This window comes from Delphinus delphis, chromosome 2 (genome assembly GCF_949987515.2).
Source record: "Delphinus delphis chromosome 2, mDelDel1.2, whole genome shotgun sequence".
NCBI classification, from domain to species: Eukaryota; Metazoa; Chordata; class Mammalia; order Artiodactyla; family Delphinidae; genus Delphinus; species Delphinus delphis.
In genome coordinates, this window is record NC_082684.1 from 13,914,476 (window position 1) to 13,927,141 (window position 12,666).

Consider the following 12,666-nt stretch of genomic DNA (forward strand, 5'->3'; position numbering starts at 1 on the left):
AGAACATTTCAAGTCATTCTCCTCTGTTTCTCGTTTGGCTGTTTGGAGTCAAATGGGTTTGGGTTTACATTTCTGTTCTAACAGCGACTGGCAACGTGAACTGGGGCAGATTCCTTAGCTCTCAGCCTAACTTGGAGGGTTGTTGTAGAGATCACTGATGACGTATTTACAGCGTCTGACAGCTGCTGCTGTTATTGTTATTATTTCACCCATCTTGAAAGCAGAAGCCTCCTGGCTTATAGCTTATTATTCCACAGTTGAGAGCTCTTGTATTTTCTGGAATTGCATTTCCATTTGGGAGTTTTAGCTCCTATTACTTAAGGCTGGCTTCAGTGGTTGGGAGTTGGGGAGGCTCTTTGACCTGAATCTCCAAAGATGAGTAGAGGCTTAAAAAGCAGAAGCGGACAGAAAAGGCATTCCAGGCAGAAGGAACAGCATGTGCAAAGACCCAGGGGCACGAAGGAGAGTGACATGCGGAGGAAGTTGATCGTGGCTAGAATAGGGGATGTACCCGGCGGGCAGAGGGCAGACAGATGCTAAGCATGTGGGCAGGAGCCAGATCATAAAAGGCACTGCACGTGATGCTAGATTTGGACTACCAGGAACATTGTTAGATTGGTATTTTAGCGAGGTTCTATTCTTCATTAATATCCTGTAAGTATTCAATGAGTCTCTGGGCAAAATTCGTTTTAATTAGATTAATGGACTTTGAGCCAGGTACAGGGAAGAGGAATAGACCATTTTCCCAGCATGTGATGCCTTACTATACTTAAGAGGAACATCTCACTTAATTTGTGGTGGGTCCTGGGTGATGTGGCCGGCAAATGATCTCAGCCCGGCCATCCCTGTGCCCTCTCTATCAGGTTGACAGTTCCACAGATTGAAATGCTGATTGGTCCCAGGTTTTTTGCCTCAGGGTTTCCTCAGTAGATGGACTCTACAGTATCTTTGGACGTCAAAAGCAGCACATGAACGCTTATCTTCACATCTCTGCCAGTGTAACATGCACCCAGCCAGATGTTTTCGAACCATCTTGAAACGTGTGAGCAGGGCTCGGCAAACACGTTGACAAGTCCCTTGTCCTGTTTTCGGCATTGTTCTCTGCCTTATAAACCAGCCAAGGTCTGGGGAATGGCGAGAAGGAGCAGAGTCTCTGAGGCCTCCAATCTCCTGCTTCTCTTTTGCACGCAAGAACATGTCGGAGCTAAAGGCTCCTGGAACTGTCTGCCCATCGCGCTGGGCACATCCGACAGTGGCCGAGAGGCTTTGCTTTCTCTCCCCAGCCTGTGCTCTCAGCTCCTCTTCTCCGTCAGCCTCTCCTTCACACTGCCCCTCTTGCTTCACTTCCAAGTACCTTTTCCATCATTTGGGCTCAGCAATTCTACTATTGTTCTTCCTGTCTGGTTCTCTGAAATCCAGCCCACACCTTTCAACTCCATATCCTGAGTCAAGTGTTTGAAAGCTGTTATTTCATGTTAATTAGCAGTTCTTTTTCCAGCCAAGAAGCCTTGCACAGAACTGTTCCCCCAAGCTGTGGCTTAGAGACGAGCTCTGGTGTTTTATACTTTGGTACGGTTAGAGGAATCATGGGTAATTGCTCTTAGAGCCGCAGCGCTGCCTGCCAGGCCAGGACACCTTCCCCACGACTCCGTGGCCCTCCGTGGGCTGGCAAGCTCCGAACCTGACTCAGCCAGAGGACTCGGTGCGCCTCCAGAGAACACCATGGTCTCGGTGGGGTCTCCCCTGGCCAAAATTGCTTGGCACCCAGACCTCATCCACGAGGGTCTCTGGCCTCCAAGTAGGTCTCCACCAAACGCTGGCAGGTGACCGTTCGGCAGCTCCTCCTTCCTTTGTAACACATGTTCCAGTTGACCCATGTTGACTGGACCCATGTCATGTGGGAGATTCTGGTGGAGAAGTACTCCCACCACCTTCTGGACTCATGAAGACATCAGCAAGAGTTGGCTTCCGGCTCCTTAAAAACCCCTCAAGACAGCCTGAGTGGCTGCCATCCCTTGCAGGCAGTCCTGGAAAGGCCTCAGGGAATTTCCACTTCTTGAGGTGTTTTTGAGCAGAAGCCAAGCCCTGTTCTCACATCTGGCCTCACTCTTTACGCCCACCTGCTGGTAGATCAGGGCCTCCATCCGTCTCCTTACCTGGCCTGTTATTCCATCGTCCTAGGCTTCTGCAGACCCAGGCTTGAGAAGGCTGCAGCCCTGACCCCTCTGGGAGCCACCAGCGCCCCCTTGGGCATCCTGTGTTCCATTTGGAGGGAGTGGTTGGTGCTAACCCATCCTGAGCTTGGGTGGCGACTGTTAGGACCGCCCTCCTTCCACCTCTTCCGGGGCAGGGGGTGGACTTTCCTCCTCCGAAGCGCCTGCCCTCAGATGAGTAGTGAGGCAATTCTCCTATGTGTCTAACTTAAGTCACCGGGAACATACTTCTTTACCTTCTGTGGTTTATAGAGAAAATAGTCAGTGAGCAAGTGCTGATTTAAAGCCCACTGACCTCAGAGCACAGTTCTAAGCACTGTGGAAGTGAGGCCAGAGGTTCTTTTATAGAAGGGAGATAAAACCCCCTACTGAGAGGGGTCCTTACACAGATAACACTGATATTGTTTTGTAAAAGTGCCAAGTACGGGCACATAGAAGACCTTTAAAAAGCAGGAGTTCCTCCCTGTCTTTGTCTTCTTTTTATTAACAACAAACACCAGCTGATATGATACACACAGTGTAAAGATAAAGGTGTGAAAGTGGTACCCATGGAAGACTTATTTGATGAGGTGGAGTTTTAGCTGAATTTAGGAAGAATTAAGGAGTGATGTGGATTAGTAGAGATTAAGATTGAGAGCATGGGCTTCCCTGGTGGCGCAGTGGTTGAGAGTCCGCCTGCCGATGCGTGGGACGCGGGTTCATGCCCCGGTCCGGGAAGATCCCACATGCCGCGGAGCGGCTGGGCCCATGAGCCATGGCCGCTGAGCCTGCGCGTCCGGAGGCTGTGCTCCGCAACGGAAGAGGCCACAACAGTGAGAGGCCTGCGTACCGCAAAAAAAAAAAAAAAAAAAAGATTGAGAGCATGGCATATATTCTTAGAGTTATGATAAAAACATAGTCTTTGGCCAGTGAATTACATTGGTAGGAGTAAAGGGCCCAGTGGGATCCGTGGCACTGAATGGGATGGTGACATAGGAGTGGGCCAGTGGGCAGAGTGTCTTAAAGCAGTGGTCCCCAGCCTTTTTGGCACCAGGAGCCAGTTTCACAGAAGACAATTTTTTCTTCGGACCGGTGGGGGGCCGTGGGAGGCAGGGCAGGTGGTTCAGGCTGTAATGCGAGCGATGGGGGGCGGCGGATGAAGCTTTGCTCACTCGCTGCTCACCTCCTGCTGTGCGGCCCAGTTCCTAACAGGCCGCAGACTAGTACCCCTGTCTTAAAGGACTCAATAAGGAATTTTGACTTATTATTGCAGTCAGTAAGGAATCATTGTAGTTTCTTGAGCTGGGAATGAAAATGATTTTTGGAGATCTTTATTATATGACTTCTTAGAGCCGGGCAGGTGAGTGGACAGCAAGACCTTCAGGACGGTACCTGGGCTCATGCTGGGGCTTTCACAGGGACAGTAGTGATGAGCCCAGGGACCAAGGGAGCTGATGTCTAGAGGGACATAAGTAGACTTAGGGGTCGGGGCAGCTCTGAGGGGCCACGAAAGGGAGAAGGGGCTAAGCTTAGTGCCCTGAAGGTCTGGGCGGAACGCGAAGCCATCGGTGGTAAAAAAAAAGAAAATTGGGAAGAGGTAGTGGGTGACTGTGGGTGACTTGGTGAAGTCCTAGCCCCTACAGAGCAGGGCTGGAAAAGATCAAAGAGGAGAGGGCCTTAGCCCGAGGCCCCCTTTTTATGTGCCCTCGGTTCAGGCTTTCATCTCCTTCCCATGATGAGGATCATTGTGGAAGGTTATTTGTAGATATTTATGTAGATAATTACATCGCCTGTGTAATTTTGTAAATAAATCAAGATTCGCTTTTGATGCATTTTTGAAGTTTTGCAAATAAATTGGCTTTGTTCTAAAAAGCACGGTCTTAATAAAATCCCTGTGTTCTGAATGAAATTAGCCACTCCAGATACGTTTAACCTGACCACACATGGTGGCATTGTGCCGGCATTGGCGTTGGGGGTGAGACTTATGCAAAGGCAGATACTGAGCCGGGAGTTCTGGAATCCTCAGCCCTCCTGCCACTGCTTCCCTCGGATCCAGCCTTTGGACGCCCCCTTCTAGAATGAGTACAGAGCTTCTGGCTACTTTGTTTTGTTCTGGTGGGGACTCTGGCTTGAGCTGTGTTCTTTTCTCCCTTTATCTCCCCACCACAGACTACTGTTTTCCAAAGTGAAGCTGGAGTCGCTGTGCCGGGGCCCGGATGAGGCGCTCCTCACCTGTAAGCACATGCTGCAGACTTGGAAATCCTGCTACAATCTTACCAATCCCAGGTAAGAGGCCAGCGGCGGCACCTGTTGTGCGTGGTTTTGGCATGGCCCCTGCCTCTCAGTCCATCCCCGATAGGCATTTAGCAGGACAAATTCTCCACCCCTGTGCACCCCTAGGCCCCCGGGAGCCACAGGTAAGAGCAGTGGAGCCTCACACATTACATTTTTAAGCAGATTTTCTCTTAGCGTCTGATGAAATCTCCAAATCGTGGGTTTCTTATGCTTTCGTTGCCACGGTGGCCCTCTAGGCTCACTTCCAATTGGTCTCCGTCTGATTTCCCTCAGCCAGCCATTTGTGTAATTCCCTTTGACAAGTCTTTATCTTTCTGGTGATTTATGGATAGACTAGTCAATTATATATTCCAGATGGGGTTCTCACAGTAATATTTTAAAAAGACCTGCATAGACAACAGGCCACATGCTACTAAGGAGAGTAGAAATTGCTTTTGACATGATAAAGTGTAATTTTCAAAAAGTTAAAATCATGACTCAAACAAATATAAAAGATTAGCACATATAAAACATAAAAGATTAGCACATATGGAAGATTTTACTTACCTCATTAACTAATGAGGGAAGCAGTAAAATGTTGAGACCCATTCAAAGAAGAATTTGAAAAATAGATTTGCTGAAATGAATTTGCAAATAAATATAAAAACAATAATATTCTCTAGAACAATGAAATACATTGTTTGGGGTTATCTTTTCTACGGAGTGGACATTGATTGTATCTCGACCAGACAAAATTCATAGGTTTTCTGCTGGCCAACTCTGCCCCATAGAGATGTGAAAGGGCCCAGCCAGTAGGAGTCAGTCAAAGGCGTCCACCCTGCAGAGGCAGATAATCTAGGGAAGGTCCACTAGTCAACTCCCAGCATGTCCCCGAAAAGCACCATCTTCAAGTCTTGAGCAGTGTTTCCCGGCATGTGTCTAGATTACGAAGTGTGCCCTGACCTGTGAAGGAAGTGATTTAATGAAAAGGGACCTCACGATTCAGGTGAATTCAAACAACTGCTCAAACACTCAGAATATTTTTCAAGTTCGCAGCAAGATGTATGGACAGCCCACATTCTGCTCTTAAGAGTCAGGAGCCTAAGAATGTATAAGTCAAATTGTAAATGTGTTCAAGGGTGTGGCCCACCCAATCCAGCCCAGCAGGAGGCGGGCAGGCAGGCTGGTGAGTCGCTGCGGGGTGGGAGGAAAGGTGGAGTGGGGTTAGGGAAGCAGCAGGGTGCTGGTGGGGTTCCGTGTGAGATCTTGTTCGACAAGTTTCTGCCGTTAAAAAAATATATATATTCAAAATCAGGGCCCCGTTGAGGTGATGGGTCCTGATGAGCTGACATGAGCCAGAGTTGAGACCACAAGCCCCGTGGGCGGTGTGGCTAGAAGATGGGGGAGCCTGGCCGGGAACCCCCCCTTGCAGAGCCCGAGCCACAAGAATTACACGAGAGCCCCCTTCCTAACCGTAGCCTGTGGCACGTTACCAGGCCCATGGGGCCCATCTTCCTCTTGGTGAAAAGCTAATCGTGAAACTGGCCTCTTCCCTTTTGTGGGTATGTTCTGGAGATAAAGATCATTTTAATTTTTTAAAAAAATTCTACTTTTCTAAGTCTGTAGGCAGAAATAGGAAATGTCCGTATTTATGTCCCAAAGTCCCCACTCCCAGCCTACCAGACGCAGCAGGATTTGAGGGAGGGTCTTTGCCGCGAGCCCAGCTACAGGCGATACTCCCCGAGCTGGCTGCTTCCTAGTGGAGCACATCCCTTTGTCTGTACCCCCTTTAGAAGTGAGAAAATAAATCCATCAGCTTTCCCGTTGCCAGTTTTCTCTCAGTTCTCCACACCTCTCCCACCTCCCCACATTTCTTCCCACTTAGCAACCAAGAGTATTGCATGTGAGGAGAAGAAAAAATAGCAGAATTGGAAAGCTTTTTAAAAACACTTAACCAAATGCCTGGGCTGTGTCCGTACTTGCTCAGCTCCCTGAAGGATCCTTCAGGGCCAGGCACGGGGGGACCTTGGCTCCGGGCGCAGAGTCTGGCTGGGGGTGGGGGTGGGGGTGGGTGGAGGACGCATCAGCTCTACGGAACTGCTCCCTCCAGCTACTCCCAAAGCCTCGAGGGGGGGTGCTGGCAGTCCAGCAGCCCCTTATTAAGGAGTTTCCTGTTTGTTTTTTTAACTATTTTCTCTGGGATATAAATAAATGTTTCTCCTGTAGCCCTCACCAGTGTGCAGACTTAGACATCCTCCCCAGTACGGTCGGGGAGGGCGTGACCCTGGCAGTAGAATAAAGCAGAAGAGGGGAGGGTAGTGTCTTGATGGGGACAGCACACCCCGCAGTTCTCCAGATAAGGGCGGCTCTGGGCCCAGCAGCCTCAAGTCGGGACACGCGGGGCTTTAGAAGAGGATAGAAACGCATGCACAAGTGGGTGAGAAGCATCCCTGCTTCATAAAAGACGTGAAAACTGAGCAGAAAGCATGCTGGCAGGGGCCGGTTGGTTTCCAGCTGGAGAAGGTCCTCACTGACTTCCGGGCTCAGGCGCCCGTGTTTCTAAGTGTGCTCAGTTGTGAGGGACCTGTGCTCACCCTCCCAGGGCGTCCCACTGCTCGCCACCCCCAAGAGCCCCACCCAGGGGCTGGCACAGGCCTCCAGAGCAGTGGGACAAGGGGGCGCAGAAGAAGACACGGGCAGTAACAGGGCCAAACGGAGACAAGACCTGGCTTCCTGTCCTCTGCGACCCGTCCCTCCTCTTCACTCTTGCTTGAAGGAGCACCACCCTCTGGGCGGGTCGCTGAACGGAGCCTGAGGCCAAAGAGCGGTCCCTGCAGGCTGAGAACGCTTCTCCTGCCGTGAGCAAAGGGTGGGTGGCGTTGTCCTGAGTGTACGTTTGGCAAGGTGTTGGTCACTTCAGAAGCCTGGGTTGAGGCCTGCAGCTTTGCGTGCCTTTAGGACAGAAATCCGCCTCACGTTTCGTCTTCTCTCCTGCTGAAGTGCACAGCTCCCTCAGCTCTTGTGCGCGTTGACTTGGCCACTTAAGACAGTGTGACCTCTGGCCAGAGCCTCGCCAGACGGTCCAGCGCTTCAGCAAGGGATGCTGTACCTTCTCTGTGCAGCACCGTGCTAAGCTGTTTATACATACGTCCTCCTCAACCCCTGCCTCAGCCTTGCAAGAAAGCTACTGTTCTTTCCACTTCATAGAAAATAAAAGTGAAGCTACACTTCACTTTTATTAAAGAACGTGCCCTAGTTTTCTCAATTAAACAACTAGTAGAGCTATTATTCAAACCCAGGTCTGCCGAACCTCAAAGCTCTCTCTCCATCACCCATGCTGCCTCTCTGAATTGACAACCAGCTTTTTTTCCTTTATTTTTATTTTTTATTATTAACTACTTCTTCCCCCTCTTGTCACTGCCACTTAGACCATCTCCATCATGTAGCCATATGATCGGAAGAAAAGTTTTTCTTCCCAAGTCCCATTTCAATCACATTAACGAATAGCATATAAACATTTTTTAAAAAGAATTTATTTGCTCTAACCTCAGTTGGAAATTGGAAACCCCTTTTTTTTTTGCGGTATGCGGGGCCTCTCACTCTTGTGGCCTCTCCCATTGCAGAGCACAGGCTCCGGATGCGCAGGCTCAGCGGCCATGTCTCACGGGCCCAGCCGCTCCGCAGCATGTGGGATCCTCCCGGACCGGGGCACGAACCCGCGTCCCCTGCATCGGCAGGCAGACCCTCAACCACTGCGCCACCAGGGAAGCCCCGGAAACCCCATTTCACGCTAGTAGTCATCCATATTTCGGTGGAGCTTTTCTTTTTACAAAGTGTGCTCTCATTCATCTTCAAAATAGCCCCATAAAATGGGCAAATGTCGTGTTACATCAGACCCATTTTACTGATGAGAAAATTGAGTTTGGGAATGTTGAGAACTTGCCTTGATTCATGTAATCCAGGCTTAAGTTGCCTGGGAAATGTTCTGGTTTCCTATCCAAGGCCCCTCTATTACATCAGTATTTACTGTGTGCCAGGCACTGTCTCAGAGCTGAGAAAGGACAAGGCTGTGACAAGGACCCCAGGGTTCTGGCTCCCAGTCCACCATCAGCTTGCCTCTTGTGTTTAATCTCTGTGTAGCTGTGTTAGAGGATTTCCAAGAGAAGCTTCCAGTTTCTAGGATAACTTAACCATCAGTACAGTCTACTCTGGATTTTCAGTCCTTCTTTAAGGGAATAGAAATTACCTGGATGTGTACATCTACATATGTGGGTCTCTTCAGCTTATGTGCGGTGGATTTGGGGCTCCGTCCAGTTTCCTTTCCCTAAACCCTCTACTAACACCACTGACCAGTAATGTTTTTCCTTTCCTTCCTATCATCCTCCTTTGGAGGTGGTCCTGGCACCTAAGGGCCAGACAGAGAAGAGGTGAGGTGACTGAGCTGTAGGGGGAGGTGGTCCACGGAGTGCCCAAGTAGATGTGTCCCAGAGGGAGAGAGGAAGGCTTGCCTGAGACACGCTGGCCAGAATGAGAGAGCGAGGCCAGGCCTCCCTCTGCCCCTCCTTCCATATCCTGTGGATCATGGCAAAGACAATTCCTGCACCATATAAACAAAGAACTAAAACCTGCTTACAGCATCCACCAAAATTCTCAGTCAGTCGCAACAGTCAGAGTGGAAATGAAGGCATCTCCATTGTGAACAGTTATTTGTTGATATATAAGCAACAGATACTATGGAGATAAACAGATACTATGGAGATAAACTAAGGAATGTAACCAAATATTGTTTCTCAGCTGGTGGAAGGGAAATAGGTCCTGTGTCCCTATCATTGGCTGAGGTTCATAAGTTAAGATCTTCGTTTTAGTTGGGGTTTATAACATCTGGAGTAGGAGGTCCTTAACTCAGCTTCTCCACACCTACCGTTGCACCAGACAGCTGGGAGTAAGTTGTCTCCCGAAGTCAGCCAGCCTTGTTAACCCCTGATGCGTATTTGGAGGCATGGTGTTTATAAGGACACCTGGCATGTGTCCAGAAGTTATAATGCTTCTGAATGTTCTGTCTCCATGACCTCAGTTCAGCCTGACACACTTCTGTGTGGGAAGAAGAGGCCACCTCACCTGACAGGGAAGTCACTGAGGCACAGAGAAAGGGGCCTTGCTCAAAGTGACCTACCATTAGTGACAGATGTGGGATAAGAACCCAGACTCCTGGTTGGGTTCCAGGACCCAGCATGACATGCAGCAGCCAACCCTGTGCTCTGATACTTGGTGAAATGAGAAGCCTGGAGGACTGTGGCTGAACCAGACATCTCCCATCCACTTACTGTGATTTGGTCCACTGAAAACCCAGGCAGATCCTTCCTTGGCAATTCTAAGACCTCATTGTGCGTCCTGGAATCCCCAAGGTGATGAAAAACTTCACTATATTTTGAGATAAGATCTTCCAAAAAACTCCTAAGTGGGGAGCCATTGCAACATTCAGATAATTAACTCTTTGTAATATTTTTGTAGTATTTTTTGTAATATTTATATTAAAAATACATGCATGAATAGATCAGTGCTAGAAATATTCAGTTGCTAATGTGATTAATGCAAATTTGCATGTACTTTTATGCTGTCTTCTGCTCAGAGACATTTATTGTTTCTCAGTCATGGAAATAATTAATAGAACAGATTCCAAAAAGCATGTATCCAGTGATGTCATAAGTATAGGCTGACAAACCAGTCTGTACTGAAGCAAGTTTCCTTCTGTTTCCTGTGGATTTCTCTAACTACATCACTGGACGTGGAAATTGCAGCCTGCAAACCATATTAAGTTTCATAGCAAATCTTGTTTGTACCACTTTTAGCAACAGCTGCATAGAGGAAGGAAATTGTGTCCCTTTACTGTGGAATTTGAACTTCTTAACGAAGAAAATCATTTGTAGAGCCCCCAGGTGGGGGAAAAAAAAATGGATTCAAAGAAAAGCATTAAAGGCTCAAACCTCAAGAGACAGATATACATCTTTTGATAGAATACCATGATAGAGGAAAAAAGAATGCAATTGTTTAATTGTTTTTACTTACAAGTTTCTTAGAATTAAAAAAAAAAAAAAAGTCTTTCTGAGCTGAGCGCCCTTAACGGTGTTCCATTCCCGTTAGTCCCGATGTGGTCTCCCACGTGACTCGCCCAAGGAGTGGGGCTGATCCCGTTACTATACGCAGGAGCAGCCTGGAGAGGGGGCTTCAGTGCCGGAAGCTAACGAGAACCACCGGCCTGGAGGCTGCTGCCAAAACGCGACTGTGTTCTCTCCAAGGCCCAGCCTTCCCAGCTCGGGAACACCGGAAGGGGGCCGTAGCTGCCACTCTGCCAGCACCCAGCTCAGTGTAGGGCCTCACACCTCCTCTCTCTTGTCTATTAAATAGAGGTATCAACCACGCCATTTATCTTAAAGGCTTGTTCTTAGGACACAAACGAGGCCGTGGCTGTGTCACCCTTTGAAAAGGCAGGGCCAGTGGTTCTTGAATTTGGTTATGCATGAGAACCATCTGGGGAGCTTTGAAAACCAGAAATTCTGATTTATTGGGTCTGGGGCAGGACCCAGGCATCCGTGGCTTTTCGAGATGCCCCGGGTGATTCTTCTGTGCAGCCAGGGCTTAGACGCACTGGTGCAGAGCGTTGGTTCCTAAAGACAGCTCGAGGATGATGTGTTCATGGGCTTGAGCCCGACACTTAGCAGCACAGAATGCTCATCAGCTTCCCCCACACGGTGGATGGAGAACGTGGCTCGAAGTTCCCATTTTTGTGTCTTACCATGACACAAAAGAGACGAAAATTAGCTCGGGTCTCCGGGTGCGGTTTAAACCGTGTTTGTGATACGGATCCTGAAAGGAATCCCAGACCAGGCCGGGCGGGGAAGCAGGATGCCCGGTGATGAGTGGAAAGGTGCTGAAGAAGCTCCAAAAATGCGCAGAAGGTTTTGCTGCGTTTCAGGAGTCGGGATTGGTTGACTCTGTTGCCTTCCCCTGCCCGCCCTTCAAATGACTGACATTTGTAGCTGTGTTTTGCAGTGATTCTGGACGTGGGAGCAGCCTCTTAGATAGAACCATTGCTGACAGACGACAGCTTAATACAATTACTTTGCCAGACTTCAGCGATCCCGAGACAGGTGAGAATAAAAAGCCAGAGGGGCCGAAAGGGTGTCAACCGGAAGGGACGTGGGGCCTGGCCCCAAGCCGCGCGGGACGAAGACCACCAGGGCCTGGGGCGGGAAGAAGTCCTCACCCAAATAGGCTACACTGTCGCCTGAGGTGCGTTTTCTCCGGTGTCTTTTTTCAAGTGTTTGTTCACAGTGGGGGAAGTAATATTACTTGCCCAACGCAGCTCTTTGAAATCTATTTTTCCCCTTGCTCTTGGAGCCGAAAATTCGAAACTAAAATTAGACTGTTCCCATCCCCATCAAGCTTCCCCTCTGCTTTTCTGTTTCTTTCTCTTTCTTTAGATTTCAGACCTTGCTAAAATCAAGCTTTCGGTTTCTAATCAGTTGCACATATGAACTCACACAACCCCACAGGAAACCCTGCAGGGAGAGGCAGGTGGGTTCAGAGCTTCTGAATCTACTGACCCCACGAGGAAGCTTGTAGCACTTACTGCCTCGGAGCAGATATTTACACCGCAGTTATCATTTGCGTTTCCACAGTTGCCTAAGTACAGAGGGGTAAAGAGACCTCTGTAATCTCCAAACAAGTAACTTTAGTAGTAATACTGACTTTTCAGTGGCAATTCGGAGGACTCGACAGACCCACAAAATGTAAAGAAATCCACGGCGCTTTGAGCCTCAGGGATAGTTCCAGAGCATCATTTGGAAGCTGGTTTTGGTGCTTCTCCCGCCACCCCAGAGGGCCCTGGGTCAGGCTGAATCGCTGTCTGGGTACGCCTGGTCTTCTGTGGGTTGATTTCATGAAAGGAGCCTCTGGGTCTTTCTCCTGCACTGTGCCAGGTCCCGGCTCCTGACCAAGCCCCTCCAAAGAGCCAGAGAGCAGCCCCGAGGCGTGCACAGCCGTCCTTGGAAAATCTCTCCCCAGGTGGCAATGGGAGCCGGGTGTGGTACTCACCCAAGCCCGTCCTCACAGCTGCCTGCCTTCCTGTGCTAGTCTCCCTTTTACCAAATTTAAAGTCGGCTGAAGAAGCCTGATCCCAGGGCCTTGGGGCTCCTAGGTC

At 49.3% G+C, this 12,666-nt stretch overlaps 1 protein-coding gene across 7 annotated transcripts in view; it reads left to right on the top strand.

Moving 5' to 3' along the window:
- TTC7B (tetratricopeptide repeat domain 7B) overlaps positions 1 to 12,666 on the top strand; it is a 237,868-nt gene that overhangs the window by 167,676 nt on the left and 57,526 nt on the right. For 6 of the 7 annotated variants that reach the window (XM_060004048.1, XM_060004047.1, XM_060004051.1 and 3 more), the window contains 2 exons: positions 4,362 to 4,478; positions 11,517 to 11,614. In XM_060004048.1, the coding sequence (XP_059860031.1) occupies positions 4,362 to 4,478; positions 11,517 to 11,614 (215 nt within the window). The remainder of the gene's footprint in view (positions 1 to 4,361; positions 4,479 to 11,516; positions 11,615 to 12,666) is intronic. The other variant, XM_060004050.1, reaches the window with a different exon arrangement.